This window comes from Caloenas nicobarica, chromosome 2 (assembly GCF_036013445.1).
Source record: "Caloenas nicobarica isolate bCalNic1 chromosome 2, bCalNic1.hap1, whole genome shotgun sequence".
Taxonomy (NCBI): Eukaryota; Metazoa; Chordata; class Aves; order Columbiformes; family Columbidae; genus Caloenas; species Caloenas nicobarica.
In genome coordinates, this window is record NC_088246.1 from 162,952,213 (window position 1) to 162,973,111 (window position 20,899).

Here is a 20,899-nt window from a genome sequence, read left to right on the forward strand (position 1 = left end):
GGGGCACGGCAGACCTTTTTCACTGGCGTCGGCTGGGTGAATGCAATATTGCTGAAAGATATGAGCACGAGCTTTTCTCTCTCCCTGCCCGTCGAAGCCTGAGGATTGATTTAGTGGTTGTCGATGAGCTCTCAAGGGGCTTTTAACACTTGCTTTAAACCCAGGAGCTCTGTTTTCACTAGAAATGCTGATGCACTCCATGGCCCTGGTGGGAGGTAGCAGGGATGAGTAAGTAACTGCGGGGAGAAGGATGTGTGTGTGCACAGCGAGAAAGCAAGAGTGACTCAGTGTTTGCAGAGAGGAAAGGAGTGTAACAGGGACAGAGAGACAGACTGTGGGGTTTTCCCACCTTTTCCATCTGTCCCAGTTTGCACAAGGCTTCCCCACATCCTGGAGGACCCAGGACAGAGTAGAAGTTCCCTAAATTTGCAGTGAGTTTTCCCCTTCTTCGGTGGCTGAATACAGCATATTTTGATAAGTAATCAGAGTCCATGTATCAGCTAAAGCATAGCACTCTGGAGTAGCTCTGCCTTTGCTGGAGATCTCTCCTCTGGCAAAATCCATCAAGTTCTGTGGTTTTTTTTCCTCTTTGATTTGAGCTCTTGACTTCTTTGGCCACAAGGTCGGGATAGGAATGGTGATTTCTTTCTGTGGAGCATCCTGTGCTGTGGAAGGGGAAATGGAAGGAAAAAAAGCAAGCATGGCAGGAGACTGCCTTAGCATAACATGGACATTTAGATTGAGCTGAACCATAACAAGGAAATGTTTGGCAGCCAGGTCAGGCTATCAAGGATGACTACGGAAGCATTGCAGGATTAAATTAAGAAGGTCAGACTTCAGCTGGATTTGAAACTGGTAGGGGATGTGAAAGGCATCAAGAAGCGTTTCTGTAGGTATGTCAGCACGTCGCAGCAAGACCAGTGGATACTTAGGGAGCTGGGTAATATGATGTAAAAGGAGGCAAAGGGAACAAGGCTTAGTTAGGTTGTAGGAGTCATGGAGAAGCCAAACAACTTTCAGAGTTATACAGGGAAAGACCTAGAGGCACCAGATGCAGCAGAAGAAAATCCTGCTGGATGTAAGGGAAAATAATCCTTGACCATGAGAATGGTTAAGTGCTGTAACAAGTCTCCCAAGAGGCGTGGTGACATTTCTATTCTTGTTGATTTTCAAAGCTTGATTGGACAAGACCATGAGAAACCTGATCTGACTTTGAAATTAGCCCTTTTTTTAGGCAGAGAATTGGACTGGGAACTCGAGAGTTTTTTTCCCAACCGAAATTATTCTGATTCTGTGATTCTTCATGTTGCCAATCCTTGTCTCATTCTTTGGAGGTTCAGGGATCTAGGGAACAGGATGCATCAAGGGAAGTGTGGAGAAAGGAGAGGCTTGTTTAAGGGGGTATAAACTCTGAAGACAGCTGGATTATCTTCCCTTACATTCATATACAGACTACACTTATGATCAACTAAATTCTTACCTTTTTTTGATAAGAGGAGACTTTTGAAGTGCACACCAATGTCAGTTGGATCATAGTGCTGTTATACAGATTTATTACGTCTCATTCCCACCAGGACAGAGTCCAAATTTCCATTTCTGTCCCTCAGAAGCTGCTGTCTGGAGACTTTATGTTTTGCTTCAAACAATCGTAGACAGATTGATGTCTCGGTACCCTTGGTAGCCACAAACAGAATAGGATCCAGGTGATCCACACCATTGTATTGAGCCCTATTACACAGGGAAATTTGGGATCAGATTGGCCATGAAAGGAGCCAAAGGCTCATTTTTTCAGGCAGTGAACCCCGTTTCTACCTGGGTTCAGGATGGAAGTCTGAATTTTGTAGTCTGTTATGAGGCTGGGCAAGTTTCAGGGATAACTACCTATTAACCAGGTTTTCAACAGACTCAGAATAGGTTCAGTGACTTTTTGTATCCAGGAAAGCATATCCTCGATGTGCATGTTTATTTGAACATAAAACTCAGAGGGAAGTTAAAGTCTAAGTTTTGCAGTGCTCACTAGGTCTAAAGCAGAGATTTATCCTTGGCATAACAGAGAATGCGGTAAACTTGTCCTGCCCACCTAGTAAGAAACCCAAAACTCTACAGCTAAAACATGACCAAATCACTCCTGCTAAAACTAGTTAATGAAATCAAATTCCCAATATAAATAGTTGTTGTGCTGGAATGTAGGAAATAATCCTGCATCAGCCTTCAGGGATGATGTGGTTGATTAATAGATATGTTTCTAATTTATATAAGCATCAGCATGTACTCTGTACTCATCTAGGATTCAAGCAAGGTGCTTGACACATCATTGAGATTATTCATGTGTATGAGTGTTGGTATGGTCAGATCCTGAGTCAATCCTTGAAGATGTGCACTTTTGCAATTCCCTTTTAATTTTATTAGGTACAGAAAAGTGCCTTCAAAGAAATTTTCCTGCGTAGCCAGTCATTTGAATTAATTGTCGTGCGTATACCTCAGCAGCAAGTTGGTGCTGTGCTGCGCTTTGCAAATCAGAAATGACAAATAGCCTTCTCCTGCAATGTGCTGAAGGCAACAGTTTCCTAACTTAGATCCCTAATGTCCCAGACCTACAGCTGCAGTTATGTATTTGGCCTAGTTTTGAGAAGTGTTAAACCTTTCCATCAGGGTAAAAAAAAAAAAAAATAAAAGGCGCCACAAATACTTCTCACTTTGGGACAGGTTTTTAAGTTAAAGAAAGGGAAATGCTGAATCACAAACACTTTGTCGTGAAGGTGCATGCATTCGTAATCTGCTTTCATCGCCAGCATGCCTGTGGCTCTTCTTATTTGGGACTCTCTCCATGTGTTGCCTGTATGTTTTTCTTTTAAGCTCCTTTTCAAGCCCCCTTTTCAAGTAAGCAGAACTGAAGAAGACTTGCAGCACTCTACTGTTTTAGGAGCAGCTCAGGCTAGGGACCAGGCTAGCCCCTCGTTTGTTGACTCATGCTCATAACTCCAGCATTGATGGGGGAGGATGGAGAGATCTGTGGGCTGAGCACTACACCCAAGCTCTCCCCCTCCCTTTTCCCCTTGTTCTTGTCTGTTTAACACACAAGATCTGCAGAAAATGGGCAATGTCTTACCATGGCCTCCTATAGACCCTGCCCCAGTGCAACCTGCACCTGGTTGATGCTTTTCAGAATTAACCTAATGAAATTGTAACAAGATGGATCTCCCTCCCCCTCTTCTCTTGCTGCAGGTATATTCGCTCAGAGCGCTCTGTCATTCTTATCAACTTCTGCCTATCCATCATCTCCTCCAATGCTCTCATCCTGATCGGACAAACCCAGACCCGGAATAAGGTAGGAGATCAGTGGGGCTTTTGTTTGTTTGTTTGCTTTTTCCCCAATTTAGCACTGGAATGATCCATTCAGGCCACGCTTCCTCATTTTTCCTCCATCTGTTAATTAGCGACATGTCAAAGACACAACTAAATGGCAGATTTCAATTTTCTCTCTCGCTCTCCCTTTGATAATTTGTCAGCATCCTCAGGGCTTTGATTAAAACCAATGTAATATTTTTGAATATCTGCCTAGAGTAGCTGGCACATGGCACCGTGAAGAAACATGGTTATTTCCAAGGCTTTAACCATTTTATTTTCCAAAAATTACAAAGAAAGACAGATTGAGAAAAGACTTTAAAAAAAATATCCAACATCTCAGCTTTACATTTATTTCTCCAGCAACTTTTATACTCTGAGCTTAAAGCGCTTGGCAGATGTTAACGAACACAGCCACAAAAACCCACCTTTTTTCAGGGTAGAAAGAATCAGTCAGACGCACTGTGCACACTGCAGAGCCGGGGAATGCGAGGAACTCACTGCAGATCACAGTGAGACTTCAGCCATAAAGGCAAGACATAACGTGGATTTTCAAGCCATGTGCGCTGATTGCACGTACGTGTCTTTACATGTTACAGACCCAGATGGAGAGGCGCATGTTGCTTGTATGACTTTTCTCCAGCTAAAGTACTTTCTATTTCCCCATTGGCATCTGACATATAACAAATCACTGCTCATCATTAGCATTTTCCCGTTGTACATTTTCCCAAGTGCTCGAACCATCCTAACTCTGCTACACAAAAAAGCGAGGCAAGAAGTGTCCTCCATTACTCCTGCTGCCAAAGTTGCCATCGGAAGTCAAAATTTAGTTTTTAATTAACAGTAACCAGTGACCGGCCAGTTTTTTTAAAGTGTCTGCTATGGCAACCAGAGTATGCTGTTACTTTTGGAGGCATTTCTGCAAAGAAGCCCCAAGGTTTAATGCATCACAGAGACTCATTTCTAATCTTCGGGTTAGTGCTACGTTATGCTTTAAGGAAAGTTTCATGGCTACTTGAACCATATGTGTGTAGAGAACTGTAGAGAGATACAGCCAACCAGCTCTGCTCCTGTTAAACAAGTGCCCTTTCAGAAATTATCTTCTCAAAGAAGAGCTTTCTTTCATGTCCAAAATGGTTTTCTTAGGGCAAAAGGTGGAGAAAGGGTGAGATAAGGTCTCACTTTCCCTGGTTGCACAGTCTGCAACTCCACATGTGTACTAAGAGCTTCTTTCCATAGAATCATTTTGTTTGGAAGAGACCCTCAAGATCATTGAGTCCAACCATTAACCTAACACTGTCACTAAATCATGTCCCTAAGAACCTTATCTATGCAATGACTCAACATGGCAAACCATGGATGGACCTTCTCTTTGGTTGTTCTTCACTCCAGGACAGGAGGTGGATGTCTTCACTCTCTCCCACCCCTTTCAGAGCACAGTTGTGAGCCCAAGTTCTCCCTCGTGCTGTTTTCTCACATCACTCTGGGTGTTCACTGTCAGAGCTGTTAGTAAGGATTCAAAGCTCCCGGCTGCGATTGCATGAGGCAGATTAGCTCTCTGCACATACATATGCATGAAAGACCATAAATAGAAAGGCTATTCTTGGATTTCCGCTCAGCCATCTAGTAAACAGTCTCTGGCAGGGAACAGAGAAAGAAAACTATACAGAGAAGAGATGAAGGGGTGTAAATTAGGATTTTATTCACATTCAATTATTGATAATGGAGCGCCTTAAAATGTTGGTGATTGATTTATAATTGCAGTTACTCTGGGAGAATTTCTACAGTATTAGTTTCCCTGGAAATGCCAAATTCTCCCTTGATTTCCATCCGTGGAACCTCAAAGGCAAGACTCAATGCCTGGATTTGCTAAGCTTTTTGAAGATGAAAGGCCTGGGAAACGGCTAAAAAAATTACTATCAGCAATAATGTGATACAAAAGAAATGAATGCTGCATGAAGTGACCATACTCAAAGACATGACCACGTGCTGCAAGGAAACAGATTTCTCCTCTTAAAGGAAAACAAGGGCTAATGGCCTTGACAGGCTGACAAACTCTGCTAGATCTTTCTGTAGCAGCTTGGGACAGCATATCCCTGTGCTTGGACCTTCTTGGAGATTTTTTTTCCTTACAAGGAAGGAAAATCCTGGAGCAAAGGTAGCAGAAGCAAATATGTGCCTGCCCATCAGCTGGCCAAATTCACAGCCTGAATTTTGAGGCAATGGGTTTGTACTGGCCCAGCTGAGATGTGCATATTTCTATTGTGCTCTCCTCCTCTTTTCTCCTTCCCTTTCTATCAAAACTACCTGTTTGAGAAAAAATACCCGGAAAATGTATCTTGCTAGTGTAAAATTGGAAAGCAAAGTTTTTCTCTCCCCTTTACAAACTGCTGCCAAATTGGGCAGAACTATGTTGGTGCAGAAGAGAATCAAAACGGTAAAATAGACAGCGTCATATCTGATGTTAGCCGAAAATAAGTTCTAAAAAACCACTCTCTTAAAATCCATTCCCTAAAGCATCCTGTGTTTGCAACTGTTTTATGTAGGTCTGTAAGCTGATGAATAGCAACCGCCTTTTTAAGGTTCTTTTAAAATGTGAAAATGACTTGAAATTATCATATTGAGCTGTGTTATTTGCACTGAACTGTCACCCAGAATCCATTTATAGGCAGAATACCAAGGGTTTTGGTGTCAAATACAAATATGGAACAAAAACACAGTTCCCGTCTCAGAGAACACACAGTCTTACTTTTATTCACATCCTCTGATAACATCGGTTTGTACCAGTATATGAATTGAGAGCAATCTGATAAAATCATGATAAAAGACACTCCGTGCGTGAGAGCTCTGTGTTAAAAGATGCTGGTGAATGAAAAAAGAGGAAGATTCATTGACCGCAAACCCAAAGTCCGTGTTTCCTGATATAGCTCAAAGCAGAGAAATTCTTCATTATAAACCTCCCCATCCCCCTGCCCTGAATCCCTTAAGCCATTTTTTTTTAATCCAGAGTCACTTTTAAAGTCCATTTGCTCTCCCTTCTCCTTAGGAGCCATTGGAGTTTCTTCCCATTATTTTCTTCTTGAGTAAATTGATCCACAGTTTCCAGCTCGCAGATGATAGAAATTAAGCACAGCTCTGGCAGAGTTAAACAGAGCGGCACCAATTTGCACCAGTGAAAGATTTGGCCTTGCTGAGTTAAAAACAAAGAGGAGCTTGTCAGCTTTCCAGTCCATCTCCCTGGCACTACAAGATTGTTCTTCATAATGCATTTGCTAGTACTTTCCCCAGTTTAATTTTAAATGGCTTAGCTCCTGCATTTCCTTTGAGAGATTTCCCCACCGAGTAGTAGAGCTCACCATTATGAAATTCCTTCTAATGTAGTTTCTTTTTTTTTTTTTTTTACCTGACTCTCACGGCTTAACTCTTTCACTTAACTCTTTCCCTCAACGATCCTTCCCTGGCAGGGACACTGTCTAAATTGCCTTCCTCTGATTACATTTCTATGGCTCGGCTGCCAACGACATGCTGCTTTGCAGACCTTTTGAGCTCAGATTAGTGCATGGCTTACTAACTCCTTCGTGCTCCCTGAAAGGATTGTGGCAATGATTTTGATCATTTGGAAAAAAAATACGTCTTGCTGAAGCCAAGAAAGCACCAGGATGGGACATGGGCTCAGACTTCAACAAAAGTGTTAACTGAGGGCTTATAGAATCTATAGAATCATGGAACAGTTTGGGTTAGAAGGGGTGTTCAAAGCTCATCCAGTCCAACCTCTGCCATGAGCAGGGACATCTTCAACCAGCTCAGGTTGCTCAGAGCCCCGTCCAGCCTGGCCTGGGATGTCTCCAGGGATGGGGCATCTACCACCATTCTGGGCAACCTGGGCCAGTGTTTCACCACCCTCATTGTAAAAAATATCTTCTTCATGTCTAGCCTGCATCTCCCCTCCTTTAGTTTAAAATTATCACCACTTGCCCTAACATCTTAGGATTATCTTAGAGCTCATGCTTAAGAAAAGCCGATTTCCATGCAGTACTTAAATTTGAAGCAAACTATTTGGTCCTTTGCTAGGTCGAAGCTTGTGGGGGGACTGCCTCCTCCTAAAATGTCTTTTCCTCTCCTGATGTCTATGACCTTGCCTTCCAGAGCCTGGTTTGGAAGCATCTCCCTGCTCCTTCTGCTCTCCTCTCTGCCTGCTGCTCCTCTCACGTGTTCTCCTTTCCTCCTCTCTCCAGGTGATTTGCACGCTGGTGGCGGCTTTCTTGCACTTCTTCTTCCTCTCCTCTTTCTGCTGGGTGCTGACCGAGGCTTGGCAGTCCTACATGGCCGTGACGGGCCGGTTACGGAACCGCATCATCCGCAAGCGCTTCTTGTGTCTCGGATGGGGTGAGGATCCTGGCTCTGTGGGGCATCTCCCCAGGGTGGGGGGTGAAACGGTGTCTCCCCTCACGATACGGGGCCACAAGAGGGACTGATACTCTGTAGAAGATTTGGCAGAAGGTGCTTGCAACCCTTTTGGGGGTGTCGAGAATGTTTGAGATGGTTAAAAATAACATAAGCAGGGGCTGTAAGTCCTGCCTGCTGTCCAGTGCACCCAAGGGTCACACAAAATAGATGCGTTGAGAGGGGATGAGTTTTTAAAGGGTGTGCTGGGGGTGGTTTCTCCTGGATTTGAGTCTCTTTCTGGCTTTCTTGTTTTCTCTCTCTTGCTATCTCCTTCCACGTGCAATCTGGAGTGAAACAAGCTCTGAAATCCTGTCTCCATGGCAGCAGAGCCTTTTGTAGACAAATAAACTACGAGACTGGTGCAGATGCTTGTAGCTAATTTTTCTCCCTCTGCCTCTTCCGTATGTTTAATTTATTAGCCTTAAATGATGCATTCTGTAGTAGAAAACAAACACAAATTCATAACCTGGACTTTCAAAGCAATAACAAGCATGAGTTTGAACAAAAAGTTGCTCAAAAGCAAACAGGCAAAAAAAGAGAAAGGGAGAGAGAAAGCGTTGTGCGTCTGAGCTGTATTAGTGTCTCATTTTACTACTGAAGTCTAGCATTTCACCTCAGGCAAGATATTTCTGATGCTTACAAAGCGCCCTGATGTGATTTATTCTGGCACATCAAGAGCCGTCCTCATTCCGGCACCTGCATCCCTTTAAGTTTTCCCTCCTAGCTTTTGCTTACGGTAGACGATAAATTGTATTATTGAAATATAGTGATTGTGTGTAGCAGGAGCATAGCCGCATGTGTGCAAAGCACAGGCTGCATGTGCCTGTGTGTTTTTGTGCATATGTTAATACACAAACACTCTGTGACACAAAGAACATTAGGGATATCAAACACAACAGACTAATAGCTTTTCTAGGTAATAAAAAGGGATTTTTTTCTGGTTTTTAAAAGCTGGGACAGATGGGTGTGTTAGCCAACGGAATTTTGCATGAGCAATATTCACATTTGTAGTCTGTACAGATTAAAAGAAAAAACACCCTACATGTGTAGAAGCATAATTTGCACTGTTAGTGAAATGTAGTCATGTCTGAGCTAGGATGCACCAGCTGATAAATGATGCATAATAACCATTTGGAATAGGTTAGGACAAGAAATAAAGAACACTCTCGCCTGCTAAAGCAGCAAGGGAATTTCTGATATTTAGCATCCTGCTAGACTTTAGCTGTAGAGCTGGGATTAACGGTACTTTTAAGAGGAAAGAAGCTGAAAATATGCTTTAAAGAGCATAATCTGAAATCATTAGCACAATTCACTTTGTCATGGGCTCATTCTCCCCCTCTCCCCCTTCACGTATTAGCATTTCTCTAAGCCCTTTTTCTAGACATCTTTGCCAAGTTCTCAGCTGCTGTCAGCTGTAGCTCATTGAAGCTACAGTGGTTTTCATCAGAAGTGACATTTATTCCCTGTTTTTTTTCTCTTCTTGGTCATGTAAATTTGCCTTTCCAGAAAAGAGTTTTTAGCAAATAGATTTTTTTTTTTTGTTATTATTTAGGACAGATAAACAAACTGTTCCCTAGAAACAATTCAGTCATAATATTTAACCCCACTAAAGAAGAAATAATTTTGTCAGTCTTTTCACAACCATGTTATAGATTCCACAACTAGATTTTTTAATGCTGCCATAGCTCAAGCTCTGAGTGGGTTGTCAGTTATTCATAAGAGTTACGGCTCTTGGTAGTTATTAGCAAACAACCTTTTCTAGTGGGACATGATGAATACATGACCTGATTCTCCTTTGATCTGGAAGTACAAAACTCTTCAAAACAGGTTTCTAATGCATCTGTTTGGAATTGTGAATGTAAAACTGACTTTCTGCAGAAAGTCCCCAAAACCTTGCCAGTGACTATATAGCATGAGTAACTGCCAAGAAAGATACAAAGCACACATAGTACATGGAACAGAACAGTTAGGAATAACTTCCTTTCAAATAATCAAAAAATATATTAAAATTTTTGATATTTTTATTTTCAATCTAGTCAAATCTAGCTGTGATTAGACCATTAACAGGTCTCCCAAGGCAGAGGAGTACAGCACCCCTCGTTACGATGCTTTTTGACTTAGCTACCCTGTTTTCTCAAAAATAAGCCCTACCTCGAAAATAAGCCCTAGCATGATTTTTCAGGATATATGAGGATGCTCGAAATACATGCCGTAATCCAAAAATAAGCCCTAGTTACAGTTAATTAAGAAAGTTAATTTAAATAGTGTCCAGGCAGCTATACGTATAATAAAGTAAGCACCTTTTGGAACAGAAATTGTATAAGACTCTGTCTTATTTTTGGGGAAACAGGGTACCATGGTATAGCTACCATCTTCAGTAAATGCTGCTTGTACAGATCCTTTTTCAGTGCAAGCTGAGACTCCTACCCAGGCTCAGTACGAGCCAGTCCCTGTAACGCAGGGAGTTCACAGCCCAAGTCTGTGTTTCTGCATAATTATCACGTCTAAGAGAAAGACTTTACAAGGAACAAGTTGCTATTTTTGGCAGAGTCTTTGCCGACTTTTCCTCTTTCACAGGGCCTCTTGCATCAAGCTATGCTCCTGTAAAAGTCCTTTCACATGTGGTTTATTGGTGTGCTTGCCATGGGATGCCATAGTGATGGCATCATAGTGAATTCAGCAACTGGGATATATCCAGAGGAGGTGTGAAGGAGGCTCAGCAAGAGAAGCAAGTGACAAAAATAACACTAAGAAAAAAAAAAAAAGGAAAAGGAAAAAAAAGGAAAATTAAAACAGACAAACAAACCAACCAACCCCAAACATGCATCTCTTAAACCCACTGCCTGTTGGTTTTGGAATGATCAAATGTGAACTGTGCTTGGAAATTTTATATGGGAATAGAAACACTTCTCCTTATGATAAATCTCAAATGCTGTATATTCCATCCAGCTTGGCCTTATGCCTCCCAGCTGGCTGCAGACCCTCATTATTAATCAATCTTGTGATGATTTTTATTGCTGAGTGGCCACCTTGCCAGGGTTATAGTTTGGATGCTGTGTCTGCACATCCCTTCGATCTACAGCATCTTCCACAGCCACCTGCCATGACCTCTACAGCACACGAATTGGGGTCTTGTCAAGAAACACTAATCCTAGCTGGCTACTGATCCTGCTAATTCTTCATGGGATTTGCCCATCTTTAGCATTGAAATAGCTTAATTCATCATGTCACAAGGAAGGAGGGCTATAAAAAGCCACACAGAGACCTCTTTAGCTGAAGAACCAGATGTTAGCAGCTGACATTCAGATATTTCTTTAGGGGAAGAGAAGAGCTGGGCTGGTGCTCGTGAACCAGAAAAGTTCCCAATCTCCTCTGTAGATCCTTGAGCAGTTTACTGTAGCAGGGATAAGAAGAATCAGAAAACTATTAGCAAGATTTAGTGTCTTTTGCTAGTTCTGATTGTGTCTAGGCATTCAGGGGCCCAAGAATTTCAGAACTTAAGAGTTTTAGGCCAATAACCAGTAGGATTTCTTTATGCCCCTAGCTCTAATTTTGTGGAAAATTCCAGCTGTAAGATCAAGGCCATACCTTCACCCCTTTATGCACCTGTAATGACAAGCTGTGCTGGCACTTTTAGATCATGACATTCTGAAGATAAATTGTACTTTGTGCGTTGTGGTGTCCCAATCACAGACTAACTTGTTCATCCTTTGCAACACGCATAACAAAGTGTATCTTCTTGAGGGCAGCTGGTTTCTCTTAGTTTATTCCCCTTTTGGACACAAAAAGAGAGCAGTTCTCTGTCAAGAGAAGTAGTATCTTGATTTGCAGAAAGACCTGGTGTTCTGATGCTCTTTTCCGTTGTTTTTCAGAGGCACCTGCTCAATTATGTTGAGATATATAGATCGTGACCCAGCACTTAGGCGACCTGTTTGGGATGGGAAGGAATTCAGCTTCCTTTTCTTTTTCTGTCTCACTTGGGGTGAGATATGAACCTGGATTGTTCATGATACTTTATGTTAAGAGCAAACATAGCCCTTAATCTCCTCCTTGCTAGTTTCTTTGTGTTAGGTTGTGGCTGAATATTCCATCTTCAGGAGACGCCCTTCTATATTCCTGGGCAGCCTGTGCACCTAAGAATAAAATAAATGTATTTTATGCATCTGTATGTACTATCAGTCCCTACACAACTGCTGAGACCACAACAGGATATGAGCTAATTACAACTGATGGCATTTACTTCATTAGCAGAGGTAATAAGGGTTCGTGCTTTTGGCTCTGAAGGTTGTGAATTCAGTCTCTGCAGATAGACCCAGGGTAGAACAGATGGTGCTAGAATAATGCTGGGAAGAGTGGGGTATATTATGTGGTTGAGTGAGAGAAGAGATGCACGTATGCTTAAATGACCAATTTTCTCTTGTTTCATTTCTGTAGGGCTCCCCGCCTTGGTAGTTGCCATTTCCGTGGGATTTACTAAAGCCAAGGGGTACGGCACCATGAACTAGTGAGTAAAGCTCTTTTTCCTTTATTCTTCCTATCTGACTCTCCATCCTTCTTGTCAAAATCCAGTCATTGACCCACAGGAGCCAAGGCAGGAGCTAAATTCTGATGTGCTGCCCATGGCAGAGAGAAGCAGGGATGATGCCTCCCTGTTTCTTCAAGCCATCAGGTGGCCCAGGTGGATTGTTTATCCCTTTAAAAACAAATTCACAGGAACTAGTTAGATTTAACTGTTGCATGTATGACATCACTTTGATCTAAGTCTCTTCTACTGAGTATTTTTTTAATATTTTTTTAGGAGGAAATGTGGCATATTTGAAATTTAGGATGTTTAAAAATAGCTTTTGTATTTATCTATTTAATGCTTTGCTTGATTGGTCCCAGGTTTTCAAAATAGCTCAGCTCACTTTTAGGCACTAGAACGAGCATGAGTTTTTCAAACTAAGGTTGTGAAAGCAATCTGAATTTGCTCATTTTCTGAATTCCACAGGATTTGCCTTTAGGAAACTTTCATTTGTATGTAATGAGGGAAGGAAAGCAGGGTAGAAATAACAGAATAAGACTGTGCAGAGGTAAAAAAAATGTTAAAGCAAGGCTGGAATCGCTCAGAGCTGAGCATTAGTACAACTAAAAGAAACAAAAAGAAAAACAAAGTGTTATTTTTTTACTGTGTTGTGAAAAAGGTAGCTTAGAAATTCTATGCAAAGTGGCAGCAAAAGGATAATATTTTATTTAGGCGCTTCCCTACTGCAACCCATCATTATCCAGAGCCTTCTTGGCCAGTCATTTGCATCCTCCGTGAACAACATTTAAGACAGAAGCTGGAGATGTGGCCAGCAATAGATGAGAGTTCGACAGGTCCACTGAGAAAATGTCATGTGAAATCCCTGCTCCTTCTCAATTCCCACCATAATTCTGCACACCCACGACCAAATGGTCCAGGGTTTGCGTTTAGATTGCAGGAGAGTATTAAAACAACACAGCAGCAGCATTCTCAGTTTGCTCTGCAGTCTAGATTACTGCAGTCTAAATTCCTGTACAAAACAGAGCGCTCAGGAAAGTGAGCTTCTCAAATGCAAATCCATAGATACAATTGCTGAGGCCTGTGCTGGTATCTTTGTTCAATGGCTGTACCTGTCTGGACTTTCCCAGCCCAGCTCAGTGTGTCCTGTTGGAGACAAATCCAGTGCTTGTTGTATGACTCGGAAGAGGACAACACACAGCTTGGCTTTCTGAATTGATGCTGAGATCCCAAATTCCCTTTAGCTTTTTTTCCTATGGGTCTGCTGTTTCTGGTGCTTTAGCCCGTGCAAGTCCATGAGAACAACTCATAATGAATCATAGAATCACAGAATCATTCCAGTTGGAAGAGACCCTCAAGATCATTGAGTCCAACCATAACCTAATGTAACTCTAGCACTAAACCATGTCCCTAAGAACCTCGTCTATGTGCCTTTTAAACCCCTCCAGTGATGGTGACTGCACTGCTTCCCTGGGCAGCCTGTTTCAATGCTTCACAACCCTTTCCGTGAAGAATTTTTTTTCTAATATCCAATCTGAAAGTTCCCTGGCGCAACTTGAGGCCATCTCCTCTTGTCCTATCACTTGTTGAGCAAGCATCAGGGAAATGGAAAGGATATCCTAAATGTTTCTGCTTCCTTTCCTGCTTATAGGCTGGTGGGAACTGGTGCAAAAAAGCTCAGTAGCTCTTTTCCCATTATTCCTTAAGAGCCACAGCAGAGATTTGTCGTCAACATTGACCACACAAAAGAACCTGGATGAGGAAGGAAGGAACGTGCAGGAAATTACACCCTGTTTCACTGCCCTGGAGCACTGTGTACCAACATCTCTCCCCTTTCCTCAGAACAAAGCCCTCCCAGACTGCAGCCAAAGAATGTCAATGCCTCCTGCTTTGCTCTCAGATTGTCACACCGGCGAGGTGGCCAACAGGATGCCTTGACTTTCCATCGTTTCCAGGGGATGCTTAACCACACCAGCTCTCCTCTTTTGCTGCTGCTAATCCTGTGACTCATTTCAGCCCTAAAAACTCTGTCATTCCTTGCAACCAAGGGCTGGATGCTGCCGTCCTTGCAGCCCAGTGGTCTGGCTGGTTGCCTGGGGGTGGCATGGGATTCTGTGCTCTCAGCGTGAGCTGCAGCCCAAGTGACACAGTTTCCTCGTTCTGCTATCACGGTGCTTGTCACTAAAATAAGAGGGGGTCTTCGCACCCCAGCAAGTCCAGTTTGGTCCTTCTTTCATCTCCTATGCTGCAGCCCCATATGTGGTAAACTGGGAACAGGTTGCCTAGAGAGGTGGTGGATGCCCCATCCCTGGAGACATCCCAGGCCAGGCTGGACGGGGTTCTGAGCAACCTGAACTGGTGAAGATGTCCCTGCTGATTGTAGAGGGGGTGGACTAGATGATCTTTGAAGGTCCCTTCCAACCCAAACTATTCTATGAGTCTATGATTCTATGAATCCTGGTGAGTCCCAGCAAAGTTGTGAGAGAAGAGTTCCACTGAGAGCCCATTAGACATTCCTAACACTAGCATCTTATTGTAATTCCTGTTGTTGGCCTTATCGAGAGCCAGAGCTAAATAGAGATGACTTACAGTCATGCGTTCAAGCCCGCATCTCTGCCTCAAGCAGCATGGATGTTCCCATGGGTGCTGGTTAAGAGGTCCCAGTCCTACCTCCGTGGAGAGAGGGGCAAGTTGGGTGTTGCACCAGGTGGATGGCGTGGTGGGTTCATAAGCCATGATGCTGAGCATAAAATGGTGCTGAGCATCACAGAATCACAGAATGTTAGGGCTTGGAAGGACCTCAAAAGATCATCTAGTCCAATCCTCCTGCCAGAGCAGGAACACCCAGATGAGGTTACACAGGAAGGTGTCCAGGTGGGTTTTGAATGTCTCCAGAGAAGGAGAATCCACAACCTCCCTGGGCAGCCTGTTCCAGTGTTCTGTCACCCTCACTGTGAAGAAGTTTCTTCTCATATCTAAGTGGAACCTTCTGTGTTCCAGCTTGTGCCCATTCCCCCTGTCTTATCATTGGTTGTCACTGAGAAGAGCCTGGCTCCATCCTCGTGACACCCACCCTTTATATATTTATAAACATTGATGAGGTCACCCCTCAGTCTCCTCCAAGCTAAACAGACCCAGTTCCCTCAGCCTTTCCTCATAAGGGAGATGCTCCACTCCATCATCTCTGTGGCTCTGCACTGGACTCTCAAGCAGTTCCTGGGATCCCAGCATCACTGGAACGAGAGTTACATTTGCACATTGGTGCATTTTAAAACATGAAACAAATGTTCATGTGGACCAAGCTAGGCAGAGTGCCCCAACAGACTGCAGTGCATTCATACTTATCCTTGTTTTCCTGCTCAGAAGTCATAAAAGATCTCTTACATTTACGTGTGGGGAGGCCCTTGGTTTTAGCTGTCCTCTAGAGCAAAGTCAGCATTACACAGCACTAATTTCAGAGCTGAACTCGAAAACTTGAGGTTGTTCGAACCTGGATTTAACACTTTTTAAGGCGAAAAGCATACAAACAGTATACAGACTTGGATCAAAGCTTGTCCCAGGATGTTTTCTGGTTTCTGGGCATTGCAGAAATGTGTGAGGTAGTTGCAAAGGTTAGAGCCAGATCTCAGGAGCTGTTTTAGGTTTGTCTCTAGTTAGTATAGGGCAGGCACAGGACATTTCAACTGGGCAGTGGCAGGCTTTCAGGACATGATGTTTCTATCTTGCAGAAAGAAGAAAAGGTATTAAGCACAACATGTCCCTCCCTGTGAAGCAGGGGACAGGAGCTGACATGATAAACCACAAGGGACTTCATAGTGTCTTTCAAAGCTTCTTCCAATCCTGCAAGTTCTTGATCCTCAGAGCAGTGCATTAGCACTCATTGATTTTCTTGTGGAAATTACCATTAAGACAGAACAGGGCTCTGAATATTTAGCTGAGCACAGGATTTGACACTCAACATAAGATTTTTTTTCTCATCCCACTCAAAAACCCTGGCATCCATCTGTGGAACATGATCACGAGAGAATTTTGGGGACAAATGCAACTGTTGAAGGCATTGTAGCACTAATCTTCATAATACAGATTCCCAGGGCAAAGCTGGTGGAAGGGACAGTGCATGAAATGCTTGACATGTCTTTGTTTCATGATGACTGAAACCATTCACCTGCAGGGTACACCAAGGTGGCCAACTGCAGTGGAGCAAGTTAAGGGAGGAACCTCCAACAGGGTGGTTTACTTGGGCCCTAAGCAAGATTTCACTTAGCTTTGTCCTGTCTAATTTTTGTAAGTGGGATGAAGCTGTTCCGTAATGGTGAAACACCACTGACCAGCAGTATGGAGGCCTGTGCCATCAAGATATGGTGGCAGCTGAAGGGTTGGCCATCTCTCCAAGGCATAACACAGAGAGAACAAACACAGCACAAAGTGTGGGTGGGTTGAAGATAATGTTTAATATTTACCCTTTAGCTGGCCAGGCTGGGCCACCGAGTGGTAAGATGAGAAGAGGGAGATTAAAATTAAAAATTTAATATGTACTGCAGGATTTGGGCTGTGTCTCTCCTGTTTTCTGAGTGGTGATTCCCCAGCCGCCATTCACTCAGACGCCTTATTTGCTCAGGACACTTCTTCTGCAGTGGTGTGAACTCTCCATCTACAATGAGGAGAGGAGGACACAAGGGGATTTTTCCTTTTCCTTATCTGAACAATATTTGAAAGGAGATTTAACAGTTTTTTTGAGAGTTGCTGGAGTAGGGTACAGGCTGTACTTCCAGTCCCAAAGAAAGTCTTAAAGATAATGGAGTTCCAGAGGACCTGCCACTGCTCACCTCCTTGTATTGGGCTGAATGCCTAAATAATAACTTTCCCTTTAGCCACTACTCCAGGGACTGACTCTGGACCTCTAAATCTTGACAAACTGCCTCCTAAAGCTTGAACTGAGTAATTGAGGTTGTGCTACTGGTAGCTGGGAACTCATATCCTTCCCCACAAGAGAGCCCACAAATTTTTTTTTCTGAGAGCAGTGCCAGGACACTACAAATTTCCAGAGGTCCTTGCGTGTAGTTGCATCAGGGCTTCTGTCACCCACAGGTATCTCAGCAGCTTCTATATTAATCTCTAAATTAACACTGGTGGGACATCCCTGATGCCCAGCTGTAGTCTTAGGTATACAAACATCTTGGCTGTTTCACTGGGACTGTTTAATTTTGCACACGAGCGAGGTGAGACCTGTGGTTGGCAGCGCTGTACGGTGTAATCAGGAAGGTCTTGGTAGAAGCCAGCTCTTCGCAGAACCAGGACAAAAGCCATCCGACCTCACGTTTTTGCTGTGGCAGATTCACAAAAGGATCAGATGTTTTGCAAAGAGGTCTTTGGCGCTGAACACAAGAGCTGCTGTCAGTTGGGGAAGCGCTGCTTGGAAGCAGTAGTCTGGCATTGCTGAGCATTGTTAAACCACTCACTCCCTTCCAGTGGTAATTTTATTTAAAAGATCTGTTAAGAGATCCCTTGACAAGTCCTGGGGAACCTCTTAGTGAAATGCAAATATTTCTGTGCCTAGTAGGCACAAGGCTAAAAGCGTCTCCACTGGATTAATATATTGCTGGAGTCTGCTGTCAGTTCCCCTTCTCAGATATCACTTCACGCTTTTCCTTCCCTTGCTGTCATCCACCACCTCTGACAGCCTTGGAAACACTTCGACTAAACGCTCTGGCAGGGAGGTCAGGCAGTCAGAAGGGATAAGGACCAGTGTTTGGTGATGTGTGAACTCGCCTTCAGAAATCCTGATGCTCGGAGGGGAAGAGGGGCTGCCAGGGACCTGACATAGAGGAGAGTCCTCATTGCACCACGTCCTGATTGCACCACGTCCTCATCGCTAATTGGAACACAGGACTGTGAGCTCCTTTCTTCAGCTGAGCTGTTGCTTGGAAGAAACCCTGAAAAAAACAGTGTCAAAATTAAGGTGGAGCATTCGCAAAAAAGTTCCAGGCAAGGACTGGGATTTGGGAGCCGTCCTGGTTTTCCTTGCCCTCTCGTTGCGTTTAGGGAGACCTCTAGTTATTGCAGCCCTCCAAAGCTTCATTCTTATTTCCTCCCTTCCCGGCTGATTATTTGTTTTATTATTGCAGCTGCTCAGACAGTTTGTGACAGAGCAACTTGCTATCAGGAAGAAATCAGAATTGATTAAATTAACACATTACAGGTTTAATTTAGAAATAAACGAGATGCAGGCCTCAGAGAAAAACAGAATGTCCTGCTTTCGATTCTCGATTTTAAATACTTTTTTTTCTTTTCCCAAATGTTCTGTGTTTTGGGATGAAAAAATAATATTTTTTGCAAGTCAGAATTGCTAACAAAAACATATGAGGCTGATCAACAAAACTGAAATTTTTCCAGGAAGGCTTTGTTTCCTGGGAGACTCTGAAAGGCAGCGTCAGTTTGCTTCTGATACAGAATGAAACCATATTGTCAAGAGTACAGGCACGTAACTGAATTACCGCAGGGTTAGCTGGGTTAAGAGCTTTGAGAAAGTCCTCCCTCCATTGTGGTTGCCTGCTCTTATTCTGTGGCAAAGGTGCGGCAGTTGACTGCTGGAACAGGATTACTGCATTACACATTTTCTCCAGGGCACTGCTATGTCAAAGCAGGCAAACTTTCTGTGGGGTTGCTGACACAGTGTAAATTTGCATCCTCTCTTGCCCTGGGGTTTATGTGTCCATGCTCTGAATTGCTGGTCCAACCACCTCACTCAAGCAGGGTCACCCAGAGCTGGCTGCCCAGGACCATGCCCAGACTGCTTTAGAATGTCTCCAGGGTTGGAGACTCCACAGTGCCTCTGATCAGCTTGTGTCAGTGCTTGGTTGTCCTCACAGTGAAAAAGTGTCTCCTTCCTGATTTTACGGTCACGGCTGAAAGTCCCTGTTGGCTCTCCAGACACCCCATGATGCTCAGCTGTGAGGATGGGAGAGGGGTGAGGTGTCCCCCACCTCTCTTTGCTTGTTTTTTGGGGGTTTTTTGCTTTTTTTTTTTACACCAGGTTTGTCAGTATGGGAATGTCAGTGTGTAGTGAGATCTGCATGTGAATGTATGGTGCAGCAGGAGCATCGTGGGGATACCTGAAATGTATTCATACTATTTAAATGAGAGACAAGATTCACCTCCCCAGTGATGTCTCCAACTGGGTTAGGTGCACTGCTTACTTAGATGGTAAAGATCTGATCAAAGTAGTCAATGGAATTCAGGATGCGATTCGATTTGAATGTAGATACCTCATCCTGGACTCCTTTGGATTTCATGGATTGGATCTCTAATGACTAGAAATATCATCAAGAGTAACTGGCTCTATGGTAGGCACCAATATGGTATACATCAGCACTTAGTCAGGAGAGTTTCCCAGGACAGGGGCACCAGGCAGTTCACGAGCCCTAATTCCACATGTGGTCAGTGGAGAAAGGAGAAGTCCTCAGGTTACATGGTGTGAGGGAGAAGGAACAAGCTGGTTTCCAGAAGAGTTACCAGGAACTTCATGTTCAGCTCATTGTTTAAGAGCACCCACTTAAGGGGCACTGTGAATTCCCACCTTGCTGCTGCATTGCAAAATTTCCCCATGGCAACAAGCCCAAAAGGGACGATCCAGGAGAAGAAATAAGCTGCACTCCTGGACCTGAGCCCCTGGCAGGCATAGTGGTTAGCAAATGAACGAGGGACAATTTCCACTGTTTCTACTTCTTTGCCTGAGTGAGTAGGACATGAGCATCATCTTGCCCACAAGCTAATGAAATTGCTTCCAGGACCTGGTCTGAAACAGAGTACTGTCATAAATTTTGCATACATTCTTCTGTCAACAGTCAAATGCCAATCTACAGGCAGACCCACAGGCAAATGAGCCTTTGTACAAGTTCAGGAGAAAAAGGAAGCAAAACTTGCTTCTGTAAATCTGAGACTTGTTTTTACCATGGGGTTTCACCTCCCAGGATGAACTCTGCAGGCAAAGAGACATGTCTGTCAGTGATGCTAGCCACTGGGTAACTTTCTTTTTTTTCTCTCCTCATTTTCCAGCTGCTGGCTGTCATTAGAGGGAGGTCTTCTCTATGCCTTCGTGGGACCGGCGGCTGCTGTCGTTTTGGTATTTAAGCTCAGCTGAAAGCTTTTTTTTTTTTTCTCTTTATCTTATAGCACTTTGCTCGTTCTTTCAACCCAAGACTGCCTCTCTTTATTTCCACTCACGTTTTGAATAGCTTTCTCCTTCAGGAATGAAGATCAAAGTATTAGAGGACAGCAATGTGGGATGGGTTTGATTCTGAAATATAATATGCCTCAGCTCTCAGCCTTCCACCACTGTCCTCTCTGGAGTGCCCTAGACATCTGATTAATGATTTACCTTGGTTTTTCCCTATCTGGATGGAAATGCAGGATGATGGTGGAAAACTCTGACATTAACTCCTTCAGAAGCTGCTGTTTCTGCAACCAGCAGTTGCTTTCAGACCAGGCTGTACCTCTACAGCCAGCATTTATTCCTAGTCTGTCCCAGATGGCCAGTGCATGCGAGCAGCTTCCTTGGTTGCAGGCGACATGCAGGTCTTCAAATCA

General features: G+C 43.6%; 1 protein-coding gene across 2 annotated transcripts in view; it reads left to right on the forward strand.

Annotated features, from left to right (window-relative positions):
- The window catches only part of ADGRB1 (adhesion G protein-coupled receptor B1), a 213,245-nt gene that overhangs the window by 150,408 nt on the left and 41,938 nt on the right, over positions 1-20,899 (forward strand). For both annotated transcript variants that reach the window (XM_065627733.1, XM_065627734.1), the window contains 4 exons: positions 3,226-3,328; positions 7,581-7,731; positions 12,226-12,295; positions 20,369-20,435. In XM_065627733.1, coding sequence (XP_065483805.1) covers positions 3,226-3,328; positions 7,581-7,731; positions 12,226-12,295; positions 20,369-20,435 — 391 coding nt within the window. The remainder of the gene's footprint in view (positions 1-3,225; positions 3,329-7,580; positions 7,732-12,225; positions 12,296-20,368; positions 20,436-20,899) is intronic.